The 13,308-nt window shown below is 49.7% G+C and overlaps 1 protein-coding gene across 2 annotated transcripts in view; it reads left to right on the top strand.

Moving 5' to 3' along the window:
* The window catches only part of DDC (dopa decarboxylase), a 77,165-nt gene extending 66,230 nt beyond the window's left edge, over positions 1–10,935 (top strand). For both annotated transcript variants that reach the window (XM_055589649.1, XM_055589650.1), the window contains exons 12-14: positions 2,312–2,413; positions 7,249–7,456; positions 10,369–10,935. In XM_055589649.1, coding sequence (XP_055445624.1) covers positions 2,312–2,413; positions 7,249–7,456; positions 10,369–10,382 — 324 coding nt within the window. In that variant the 3' untranslated portion in view covers positions 10,383–10,935. The remainder of the gene's footprint in view (positions 1–2,311; positions 2,414–7,248; positions 7,457–10,368) is intronic.
* Positions 10,936–13,308: the final 2,373 nt, after the last annotated feature.

The following is a 13,308-nucleotide window of genomic DNA, read 5'->3' on the forward strand; positions in this document are numbered from 1 at the left end:
GGGATTCTCCAGGCAAGAGTACTGGAGTGGGTTGACATTCCCTTCTCCAATAGCAGTATGTATACCCTGCTCTTATCCTTTTTGAAGCAACTGAGGAAGCAGCCAAGCGGAGACCCGCTCACTTAGCTGGCTGTGGACGGCCTGCCAGTTTCCAGCCGGTCCTCCGGTGCTGGCGTCTTCAGCTGTGGCCCCAACCTGACAGACGGAGGCCCTCAGGCTGCACGGGAGCAGGGCAGCCCTGCAGAGGCTCGCTTTGGCGGCGGTGCCCGGCGGCTGCGGGCAGGGCGAGCGGCCCCAGGCCCCTCCCTGTGGCAGAGCGCGCGGAGCCGGTGGTGGCTCAGGCCCCACGGCGCCACGCACACCCGCGCCCTTCCGGCTCACGAGGCTGCTGGGGGCTGTAAAGGGTCTGGGGCGTCTCTGTGGGAAGAGAACCGGGAAAGGACATGGAAGCGGGCCCATGAGTTCTCCCGCGGGGGAGCCTGTGCTCAGAAGCTGAATGAGGATTCAGCTGCTCTGGGGAAAGAAGGCAAAGCGCAAGTAGTTCATCTCACGAGGGTGATTCCCGCTGGAAGCTGCGGAAAGCAAGCCTTCGGGATTCTCTGAGGGGGACCGACCCTGCCCTCCTAGGAGCCAGATACACCCCAGCAGGTGACCAGCTCTCCAGGACCCAGCTTGAGGGGATCCCCTACCAGCAGTCTCTGGAGCCCTCTAGTGGCATCAGATCCATCACCACCTGGGGACCCCTCATGTAAACGGTGGTGTTTCTCATACATATGGAATCTAGAAAAATGGTACAGAGGAACCTATTTGCAGGGCAGGAATAGAGATGCAGACAGAGGACACAGTGGGGAGAGGGGAGGGGGGACGAATCGGGAGATTAGGACTGACATACACACACTACCACGTGTGAAATAGACGCTAGTGGGAAGCTGCTGTTCAGTGCAGGGAGCTCAGCTCAGTGCCCTGCGATGGCCTGGAGGGGTGGGCTGCAAGGGAGGGAGGCTCCAGAGGGAGAGGAGATAGGTGCACATATGGCTGATTCACGTTGTTTTACAGCAGACACTAACACAGCATTGTGAAGCAACTATATTCAAAAATAAATAAATAAATAAATGATGTTTCTGTCCTAACACTTTGAGCAATGCGACCCCTGCTCAGATGCTCCCTGGATAGCTGTTAGTGAGCCCCACACTAGATGCCGGGGTTCAGGATGAGCTCCATGGGCGCTGAGACCTGGGTGAGCTGGTTCTCAGATCACATACTGTGTGAACCAGCTCTTGGTCTCTGTAAACACCTCCATGTTTAGTCCGGGCTGGTTCGGGGAGAGGCAGCAGCCTGGGGCTGACGAGGGTCTCACTATGGCAGCAGATGCTGTGGAACAACAAACAGCTGCAGAGCGGGAGCTCTGGTGCTGGTCAACTGCGTTAGAACCAGCCTCAGTCTACTGGTCTGCAGAATGGGCATGATTGTGGTGGCATTGGGCTTCCCAGGTGGTGCTAATGATAAAGAATCCACCTGTCAATGCAGGAGATGCAAGAGATGCGGGTTAGATCCATGAGTCAGGAAGCACCCTTGGAGGAAGAAATGGCAACGCACTCCAGTACTCCAGTATCCTTGCCTGGAGAATCCTATGGACAGAGGAGCCTGGCAGGCTATGGTCCATGGGGTCACAAAGAGCTGGACTCGACTGAAGTGACTGAACACGCCCCTACACCATGGGCCAGCACCAGGAGAGGATGGTGAAGTGCCTGGCTCCCCAGCTGATGTTGTCCGCTCTCTCTCTTCAAAAGTGTGTGTGCTTGTGCTCAGCTGTGACCGACTCTTTGCAGCCCCATGAACTGTAGCCCGCCAGGCTCCTCTGTCCATAGGATTCTCCAGGCATAAATACTGGAGTGGGCTGCCATGCCCTCCTCCAGGGGATCTTCCCATCCCAGGGATCGAACCCACGTCTCTTCTGTCTCCTGCATTGGCAGGCGCATTCTTTAGCACTAGCGCCACCTCTCTTCTGAAAAGTTTAAATCCCTCCTGACAACATTTAGCCTAAAATTCTAAAAGATGGGGTGTGATGAACATGGTCCTCTGAGCAGAAGACAAGAGGTGTTTTTCGGAAGACGGTGGCCCCTTTCTCCTGGTAACAAGTTTCTCACCCTCTGTGGGGACAGCCGGGACATGGGTGACATTGATGCTGGAAGAAAATGGTTAAAGCTTAGTAATGAGTTACAGATGCATGGTCTGATACTGTTCTCTAGGTGGTGAAGTTCTGAATCAAGTCATGACAAGAGACTCAGACAAATGTCCCTTCCCTTTCCAGCACGTCCAGCTGTCCCATGCATTTGAGGCATTGGTGCGCCAGGACACCCGCTTTGAAATCTGTGCAGAAGTCATTCTGGGACTGGTCTGTTTCCGGCTAAAGGTATGTCTAAGTCGACTTCACTGTGTTTTCTTGACTGGGACAAGAGGAAGCAGTCATTCATTACATCCATCCACACATTGACTGAGCTCCCCAGAGACCTTGCGTTGCTCCCCACCAGTTCTCCAGTCTGCTGGTCCCAGCTCCCGAGCCTGACTTCCCGAAACCCCCACCCTTCTCCCTGGTACTCGGACTCCCTGCCCGTGTGTACCTGGGGGGAGAATGCTGGATATTTTCCCCGTCAGTCCAGCTGTACCACTGGAATCCTTGAAGGACTGACCCATGCATGGGCTCACCGGCCCAAGCATGGTCCCCGGACCAGCACTGCATCACCTGGGAGCCTGTGTGGAGCCAGTCTTGGCTCACTTGGGACCCGCTGACTTGCACCCTATATGCCCCCCAGCTGCTGGTGCAACAGGGGTTTGAGGGGCGCTGTTCCCTGGGACTCTGTGGTTCTGCCGTCTGAGGGTGTCAGCCACGTGTGCTGAGAATCACAACCATGTTTTCCACAGGTGCCAAGGGGCACTGCTCACACAGGCCCTTATCAACCAGCCTCATGTGGAGAAAGCCATTACCTTAGCTCTAACGCCCTGACCACTCTCTGGCTATCTTGCCATTTGCAGACTTGAACCTGTCCACAGGCCTCTGTGTCCAAGCACATAAAGGGAGGCAGGAGAAAGCACCATGGACTCAGTTGCCTTGCTAAGGTGCTGCACATCCACACGTGGCCCTGGTCTTCGCCTTTCCCTCTCCACACCGATTCTTCAGGCTTTGAGGCCTGCTGAGAACCACTCATGCAAAAACCTGGAAGCAAGAGGGTAGAGTCCTGACACAAAAGCTGTCTGAGGGCTGTGAGCCTCACACAGTAACACCTGAGAACAGGAGGGAAGGGCATCACAGAGACACCTGAGCACAGTAGGGCAAAGCATCACAGAGACACCTGAGCACAAGAGGGCAGGCATCACACAGACACCTGAGCAGAGGAGGGCAGAGCATCACAGACACACCTGAGTGCAGGAGGGCAGGGCATCACAGACACACCTGAGCACAGGAGGGCAGAGCATCACAGACACACCTGAGCACAAGAGGGCAGGCATCACAGAGACACCTGAGCACAGGAGGGCAGATCATCACTGAGACACCTGAGCACAGGAGGGTAGGGCATCACAGACACACCTGAGCACAGGAGGGCCGGGCATCACAGACACACCTGAGCACAGGAGGGCCGGGCATCACAGACACACCTGAGCGCAGGAGGGCAGATCATCACTGAGACACCTGAGCACAGGAGGGCAGATCATCACTGAGACACCTGAGCACAGGAGGGCTGGGCATCACAGAGACACCTGAGCACAGGAGGGCAGATCATCACTGAGACACCTGAGCACAGGAGGGCAGGGCATCACAGAGACACCTGAGCACAGAAGGGCAGGGCATCACAGACACACCTGAGCACAGGAGGGCAGGGCATCACAGACACACCTGAGCACAGGAGGGCAGAGCATCACAGACACACCTGAGCACAGGAGGGCAGATCATCACTGAGACACCTGAGCACAGGAGGGCAGGGCATCACAGACACACCTGAGCACAGGAGGGCAGAGCATCACACACACAGCTGAGCACAGGGGGGCAGAGGTCTCCTCTGGTGCTAAGAGCAGGGCCCCAGAGGGTGACCAGAGTTGCGATCCCGTCTGCGCTGGTGTTGGCAGCAAATGTTCTGTGATGTGTTTGCCATCATGCAGTTGTTTTTGTTTTTACCGCCAGTGTTCTTGAAGGATTTTAATTTTTTTAGTTTTTAGCAGTTTTATTGAGATATCATCCCCATACCATACTCTCTGTCCATATAAAGTATACATTTCTTTGATGTCTAGCCTGTCCCCGGGGTTGCACGGCCATCCCCACAGTCTAGCTTGAGAACATCTTCATTCTCCCCCAGAGAAGCCCCAGCCCCATCCCTAGGGCCATGGATCTACTTTCTCTCTCTGGATCTGTCTGCTCAAGACATTCGTGTTAACGGGATCATCACTGTGCTGGCTTCTGTGACTGGCTTCTTTCAACGAGCACTGTGTTGTCAAAGTCAAGACTTTTATTTTCTCCTCCCCATTTACTTGGGCAAACCTACCTGCATGTCCCTTCCCGCCCTGCAAGCCTAGGGGCTCCTCAGAAAGTGAAACGTTTCTTCTGTGAAACTTGTTACTTCCATTGCATGAATCCAGTTTCTCCTTGAGGAAGCATGCTGTGCAGGCATTATCGCTCGTTTTCTGCCTCAGCATCTACCATCTTGCTGCTGTTCTTTGCCCTGTTGCCATCTGCTCTGGATGTCAAGTCTCCACTGTTGCTACTGTTGTTACACCTCAGACTGCTTTCTGTCTTTGCCTCTGTTTAGTAGAAAACAAATCTTGTCTGATCCATTTGAAAATGGTGAGCAAAGTTTTTTCCTGAGTTGCTTGCTTTTATTTCCTGTGTTTGGCAGTTTCAAGCATTTGCTCTTCAATTACGTCTTTCTGGTGAAGTTCCATCCTTTCAAACCATCATTCCCACCCTCTCACCCTCATCCTGGAGCAGAACAGGGCTAACTGGATCTGGTGCGCAGCAGCAGTTCCTAGGTGGCCTTGGGCCCACACGCTGTCCACAGGCCACTGGTCAGAGCCTCACGCCAGTCGGCGACCTGCAGACTCTGCAGAGACATGAGGCCTGGGTCCCGCCTCCGGCCGACCAGGACTTTTCTCTTCCTACTGTGCTCCCTGCTCTCAAGATGGAGCAAGAACGGGACAGTCTACAACGCTGGCCCCACGTGCAGGCCCTCTACATCAACCATGAGGCGTGTGGGGCTGGAGTCACTGCCTGGGGACAGAACGAAGGCTGAGAGGTGGGCGGGGATGCGAAGAGGAACCCGACCGACCAGACAGGAGGGGCACAGCCCCCAGTCTGTAACACATGCCCCCTTTCTGGTCCTCTCGGTGTGGGGCGTGGGCCCCCGGCCCCCCGTCCAAGGCTGGTGGGCTGCTCCCCTCCAGAGGGGGGCCACTGATGGTCCTTTGGTCCATAGTTCGAGGACAGTTTTCCAAGACTCTAGCCAGAAGCTGACTATCACGCTTCATTTTCTACACAGCAATTGCCTACATAGGAAGGAGTTCCATTGCGAGGACGCATTCACTTAGTTTAGTGTGTATGTAAGTTTAGTGAAATTAGCGTGGGCACCTAACTAAGACAATCGGCTATAGAGTACTGTACTGTAATAGGTTTGTAACTTTTCACACAAATATTACATTAAAAAATAAAAAATAGAGAAAACCTTTCTAATCTCATAGTACAGGAGCTTGAACAGCACCGTAGGACCAGGCGTAGCACCACTGCTTCTGTGCTTGCTTCCAGACTTCCTGGGCATGTAATAAAGATACCTCCCTGCTGCACTCTGATCCCCTGGAGAAGGGAAAGGCTACCCACTCCAGTGTTCTGGCCTGGAGAATTCCATAGGCTATATAGTCCATGGGGTCGCAAAGAGTTGGACACGAGTGAGTGACCTTCACTTCACTCACCTACTGCACTGTACCCACGACTGTGCAGCAAAGGACCCAAGAGCACAGCCTGCAGAGCATGCGGGCACGCGACACGGTGCACCACACACGCTAACGTGAGTGGACATGTGAACGCACACTCTCATCTTAGAAATTTCACAACTTCAAGGTTCGTATGCAGGAGACTTACTGTATTGTGAGATTTCTTCTGTATGTTTCCATTCCCTGGTGCCATTATGCAGTTCTGCTGTTTAAGCTCATCAGTTCAGTCGTTCAGTCATGTCCGACTCTTTGCGACCCCGTGAACCACAGCACACCAGGCCTCCCTGTCCATCTCCTGGAGTTTACTCAGACTCAGGTCCATTGAGTCGGTGATGCCATCCAACCATCTCATCCTCTGCCGTCCCCTTCTCCTCCTGCCCCCAATCTCTCCCAGCATCAGGGTCTTTTCAAATGAGTCAGCTCTTTGCATAAGGTGGCCAAAGTAGTGGAGTTTCAGCTTCAACATCAGTCCTTCCAATGAGCACCCAGGACTGATCTCCTTTAGGATGGACTGGTTGGATCTCCTTGCAGTCCAAGGGACTTTCAAGAGTCTTCTCCAACACCACAGTTCAAAAGCATCAATTCTTTGGTGCTCAGCTTTCTTCACAGTCCAACTCTCACATCCATACATGACTACTGGAAAAACCATAGCCTTGACTAGACGGACCTTTGTTGACAAAGTAATGTCTCTGCTTTTTAATATACTGTCTAGGTTGGTCATAACTTTCCTTCCAAGGAGTAAGCATCTTTTAATTTCATGGCTGCAATCACCATCTGCAGTGATTTTAGAGCCCAGAAAAATAAAATCAGCCACTGTTTCCACTGTTTCCCCATTTATTTGCCATGAACTGATGGGACCAGATGCCATGATCTTCGTTTCTGAATGTTGAGCTTCAAGCCAAATTTTTCACTCTCCTCTTTCACTTTCATCAACTTTCTGCCATAAGGGTGGTGCCATCTGCATATCTGAGGTTATTGATAAGCTCATCAACTTACAGGTGACATGTCTAGGAAGCTTCCTTTTTTCTCTGTAAACCTGGGTCACAGAAGGCTCGCCTTTTGGCAGCGCTGGAACAGGAGGAGTTGTGCAGCGGAGGCAGCCCTCTCTCGGGCCCGCGCCACGGTTACTTAGTTGAATTTTTTATGACTGCTAATGAAAGGCCTGTGGTGAGGTGGTTCTCCCGCTGACCCGGGACTGCATCACCCAACACCCACCTGGCTTCGTGTTGTATGTTTGAGCCTCCAAAGATTTGAGTACTGCCTTTCAATCTGCAGGGTTCCAACAAACTGAACGAAGCTCTTCTGGAAAGCATAAACAGTGCCAAAAAAATCCACTTGGTCCCTTGTTCCCTGAGAGACCGGTTTGTGCTGCGCTTCGCCATCTGCTCACGCACAGTGGAGCTGGCCCACGTGCAGCTGGCCTGGGAGCACATCCAGGAGATGGCGGCCATGGTGTTAAAAGCACAGGGGGAGGAAAAGGAAGGTAAGCCACCCTGTGGGGCCGAATTCCCTCCACCCTAAAGAGAGGGAGAGAGAACCAGCCCTGTCTGGTCTGGAGAAGTGGAGGAACATATCACATAGGGGGTCTTTAGAAACTTCGATTTCTCCTTTGTACTCTTTTATTTGAGACTATCAGTCAAACATCTCTGTAATATCCCCTCAGCTTTTTTTAGTGTTCCTCCAACTTACAATCATAGCAACTTATAAACTGGCAAGTGGTAGATAAGTGAAAATGGGTGAAAACACTCAAAAAGGAATTTGACATGACTGCTGGTTTGCTGTCAGAAAGGACCAAGTTCATGTTGATTTAGAGAAAGAAAATGTTAAACTATTGTGCATCAGCCCACCTGAAGACAGTGGGCAGGTGACTTGTAAGAAAAGCATCTGCACAAACACAGCATTGACAACAAGTTGGAATGATGTCTGTTGAACTTCAAGGATCTTTAGAGCCTTGGCATTAGGTTATTTTATGAATGTCATTCCATTGGAGTTTTTCCACCACCTTGATTTCTTTCTTTTTCCATTTGCCCAACTTGGGGGAGGTAGGTGGTAGGAGCTTCTGCTTTTCTTTCTTTTTTATATTAAACAAGTAAGAGATTTATATCTCTCTAAAAAGAGCAATTCATGGGGTCGCAAACAGTTGGACACGACTGAGTGACTGAACTGAACTGAAACAGAGTTTAAAGAAAGGCAATCAAAGGGCAAGAGTGGGGTTTCAAGAATCATTAGGATCTCAGGATCCTTCCTTCTTGCTTTCCTGCTATTTTTAGCATCAACATAGAACATCTGTCTTATGGCCCAAAATGGTTGTTCATGCTCCAGCCATTGCATCCTCATTCCAACTTTTCTTTCTTTCGTTTTCTGCTTTATGCCCATCTGTCATCATCCACAGGGGATGAAAAACCTAAATGTGTGATGGAATTAGTTTGCTGAGCACATACAACTTGATCTTCTGGGTTCTTAATTTTGACTATGAGTACCTAAGATATTAATACTATAGTGCAGTGGTCCTCAATCTCTAGGATCTAATGCCTGATGATCTGAGGTGGAGCTAACATAATAATTATACAAATAAGGTACACAATAAATGAAACACATTTGAATCATCCTGAAACCATCCCCCGACAAATGGTTGGTGGAAAAATTGTCCTCGACAAAACCAGTTCCCAGTGCTGAAAAGGTTTGGGGCTGCTGTGTAGTGCTCAAAAAAATCAGAAGTTAAATGTTGCATTTAATTTATGTGAGAGCTCCATCCCAGGCTTCTGGCCCAAGAAGTCAGAGACCCCCCCTGTCAGGGTGTGTCCTGAAATATCAGGTCCTTTTCCTGGCTCAGCAAACCCCTTATCTAAAGGGCTGCTGCTCATAAGCTGAGGGATCACCCTTCAGGGAGCAACACCCCAGTTAGAGCTTGAGCATCTCGGGAAGGTGCTAGGAAGAGGCCTATAGTTCCAGATTATTCCACTGCTCCACAATAAGCATCTCTGTGTGTGGTGGGGGTGTGTGTGCCTGTAGAGGGAATAAGATAAATTCAAAGCAAAACCACACGGGCAAACACTCTAGAGGAACATTTCTGTGACTCTGTGTTTGTGTATCTTATCATGTCTTATTCCCCTATGTCTGGAACAACACAGGAGACTGTAGCTCAGAAAACTCATCTAAGCAGAGACAGGTCTCTGATAGACGAAACAGTTACCCTGGAGTTACTATGCATGTATGCAAGAGCTATGTTGCTTCAGTCGTGTCCAACTCTTTGCGACCCCATGGACTGTAGCCCGCCAGGCTCCTCTGTCCATGGGGATTCTTCAGGCAAGAATACTGGAGTGGGTTGCCACGCCCTCCTCCAGGGGATCTTCCCTCCGGGGATCGAACCCAGGTCTCCTGTCTCTTGCATAGGCAGGCGGAATCTTTACCACTAGCGCCACCTGGGAAGCCCACGTGAAGTCGTTATTTGTTGTTTAGTCACTAAATTATGTCCGGCTCTGTGACCCCCTGGACTGCAGCTTCCCTGTCCTTCACTATACTTGCCATCAATTCCAAAGGTAACAGAAAGGAAAATTTTAAAAAATGCAGGATACAATAGTAAATCACAATGCATATATGTTTTAGTCAGATTACTTAGAGTGATGAAAATCTTAATACCCTGGTTTTACTTGTGCTTATGTTTACACGTGCTCAGCCATGTCTGACTTTTTGTGATCCCCATGGGCTTCAGTGCATCATGCCTCTCTGTCCATGGGATTCTCCAGGCAAGAATACTGGAGTGGGTTGCCATGCCCTCCTCCAGGGGGTCTTCCCAACCCAAGGATCAATCCCCTGTCTCCTGCGTTGGCAGGCAGATTCTTTACCACTGAGTCACGGTGGAAGCCCCTTGCGCTTATGTAAGTTTATATCAAATGCAATGGTCACAGTTCTGAAGGAAAGAAGGAACTACCCTATTCCACATAAGGTAGGAAATGGGGCCAAGACTCTAGTTGGCATTAGTAAAATGTATCACAGAGAAGGGGCTTCCCAGGTGATTCAGTGGTAAAAAATCCACTTGTCAGTGCAGGAGACACAGGAGACATGGGTTCAATCCCTGGGTCAGGAAGATCCTTTGAAGAAGGAAATGGCAACCCACTCCAGTATTCTTGCCTGGGAAATCCAATGGACAGAGGAACCTGGTGGGCTACGGTCCATGGGGTTGCAAAAGAGTCAGACATAACTTTGCAACAAAGCAACAACAATCATAGAGAAGCCAGATTGGCAATAAAAGCTCATTTCTTCCAGTTCAAACTCTTTTCTGTTTCACAGATGGAGAAAGTATATTCCTTCTCTGTGTTCCAGGGAGGAGTATACAAAATTCTTTCACATTTTTAAAACATAGCCATATGTTCCTGTTCTTTTTTTCCCCTGTAGAGATCAAAAATTGAAATTATCTGAAGACTGGGATGAGAGGAAACTGTATCAGCCCAGCTCCTTGGAACCCAGCCTGTATGTGGCACATGCTTTTCCAGTTCAGTTCAGTGGCTCAGTCGTATCTGACTCTTTGTGATCCCATGGACTGCAGCACGCCAGGCTTTACTGTCCATCACCAACTCCCAGAGTTTACTCAAACTCATGTTCATCAAGCCAGTGATGCCATCCAACCATCTCATCCTCTGTCATCCCCTTTTCCTCCCGCCTTCAGTCTTTCCCCAGAGTTATCCAGAAAGAATCCCATGATTGCACCTTTTCAGCCACTCATCAATGAAGAAATATTATTTGCTACAAGTTAACCTCAGTGAATATAGCTTTTCTCCATTATTTGGCTGTGACTTCTGTTGATTAAAAAATCACATGTTTCTATGCCTTTGAAGTTGTCAGTGGGGTAAATAAAGCCTTATTGAAATATCATCCAGGGTGATCTATGATTATGGGATTTATACCTGTGGTATTTAAATTGTCCTGTCATGTGGCTTAGTGCTTAATAAACAGTGTGAAGTGTTATGCACACTGTGTCTGATGAGCATCTTGTTCTATACCGTAGAAAATTGATTGTTATAACATGGACTTATCCTTTCAAAACAGCTAAAGATATGACATTCCTGGATGTTTTTAAATGACATTCATTTAGTCAACAAGCATTTAGGGAGTGCCTAGTATATGTCTGGTGGGCTTCCCTGTGGTGCTGGTGGTAAAGAACCTGCCCGCCAATGCGGGAGATGCAGGAGACGCAGGTTCGATCCCCTGGGTCAGAAAGATTCCCTGGAGGAGGGCATGGCAACCCATTCAAGTATTCTTTCCTGGAGAATCCCCTGGACAGAGGAGCGTGGCAGGCTATGGTCCATAGGGTCTGAAAGAGTCGGACATGACTAAAGCGACTTCGCACATATGCATGCAGTATATGTCAGTGACTGTTCTAGATGTAATAGCAACATGAGTTTTATTTGGAAATGACTTCAACTTCTAAAGAAATATCAATAAATTTAGAATCAAGATACAGCCAGAGACCAAATTCTGCTGGTGTGGTGAGAAAGACTTCTGGGGCCTTGGTCTCCTCATCTGATTAGTCTACCTGCCCTGTGGTATCATGACTAATAAACACCTGAAGATTCTCTTTACACATAAATAATCAGGAAGATGCAGTTTTTGTCCAAATAACTGATCTTTATTTGAAACTATTTTTATTCTTAGAAACACATATATTTTAATCCCAAGACAAGTTTTTATTCTTTGGAGACTATAGAATTGTCAAAAACACTCTCAGAATGGGACCTTGAATTATTATTAGGGCTATTTGAATTTTATAGATCTCTGTGGTCTACGTGCATGTAGTTGAATTATCTGTGTTTTTTAAATCTGTTAACACATCAGATGCCATGTGGTCCCCCTCTCATTTGGTCAGGTCATTTGTTCTCTGCCCATCAGTGGACAGACCTGGCCTCCAGCACAGTGTGGAGACGTGGGATGGGCCACGGGGACCCACTGGTGCCACCACGTCAGGGGCCGCAGAGGGTGGTGATCTGAGCTCAGATCACAGTGTGGAGGCCGAGGTGCCTGCCTCGTACAGTGAGGTGGTCTGCCCCGAGTGTGCTCTGGAGTTAAGATTGCTGCAGGGCCCCCTACGTGGGGCCTGAGTCAGCAACGCAGCCGCAGCCCGCAGCCTTTGGGAGTGGCTCCACCCAGCCGATCCACAAATGCACTTTGGAAAGATGACCCAGATTTGTGTTTGAGGCAGGAAACAGGGCAGCAGGTGACTGCAGAGATGCTGCCGGGGGACATGGGCAGACAGGGAGCAGGAAGCTGGTGGGTGAATGAAGAGCTCCCACTGACCAGGTTGGATCTTTGTGTCAGGGAAATCTCAGACCTCAGCTGGAATGTAGACACAGGAGAGACTGCAGCTTGCCCACTTCTGGCTCATTTCTGGCTAACTCGTGGCAGTTCCCCCCACCCCTGACCTCTCTAGGCATTTCCATAGCACAGTGATCAAACCCCAAATTACCCAGCAGAACAGAAGGACATACTTCCTCCCAGTTTATTTAACGCATATCCTCATGGCATGGTCCCTATGTTGTAAATATTTTAATATTAATTTATTTAATACTTATTTTAAAGTTATCAACTATTATTCCCATTTTACAGGTGAGAAAGAGGTCTAGTGACTTTTCTGCATGAGGTCTGGAACATGGCAGTCTGGAATTCACACTGTCTTAGCCATTCAATTCCAAGTGTGCTGTCTCTTGCCCAGATAAGCCATTTCTCAGGATAACTGGCAGTGAGGAGTTTTCACTCCCCTCCGGGAAAAGCCCATCTTCGCCTCCCAGGGTAGAGTCTTGGACCCTGACCTTAACCAGACAATCCCCAAACAGCCCAATGTGGGGAAGTTTCTGAAGGTCTGCACTGTGCAGCCTAACCCATCTGTGCAGCATCTTCATAAGCAATCCAGTGTCAGGGTGCAGCGCACAGGCCACCGCTGGCCCTGGAACCAGCTAGCATCTCCCGATAACAGGCACCTCCAATCAGCGCTGGGAAAATCCCAGATCCATCTGGACACACCTAACATCTTGATGCCAAGAAATCTGTGTTTTCTTATGACACTTTCTGACCACAAATAAAAGGGTTTTCCCTCCTGGCACCAAACACATGGACTGTTCTCCAACAGCAGTTTCCCACCCGTCTGACAGCACTGCCTGGAGTCAGCATCCAACCCCACCTGTTAAGGGCTCAGTCCCTCAAATACCCTCACCTCACTACCAGCCCGGGCCTCCTGGCCTCCTGCCTGACCTGCTATATATTGGGGGTCCCCACCACTCCCATGTCAAGATCCACTGTTGGCCAGAACAGTTTACAGAACTCAGGAAGTTACTTTATTTGCAT

This window comes from Bubalus kerabau, chromosome 8 (assembly GCF_029407905.1).
Source record: "Bubalus kerabau isolate K-KA32 ecotype Philippines breed swamp buffalo chromosome 8, PCC_UOA_SB_1v2, whole genome shotgun sequence".
Classification (NCBI taxonomy): domain Eukaryota; kingdom Metazoa; phylum Chordata; class Mammalia; order Artiodactyla; family Bovidae; genus Bubalus; species Bubalus kerabau.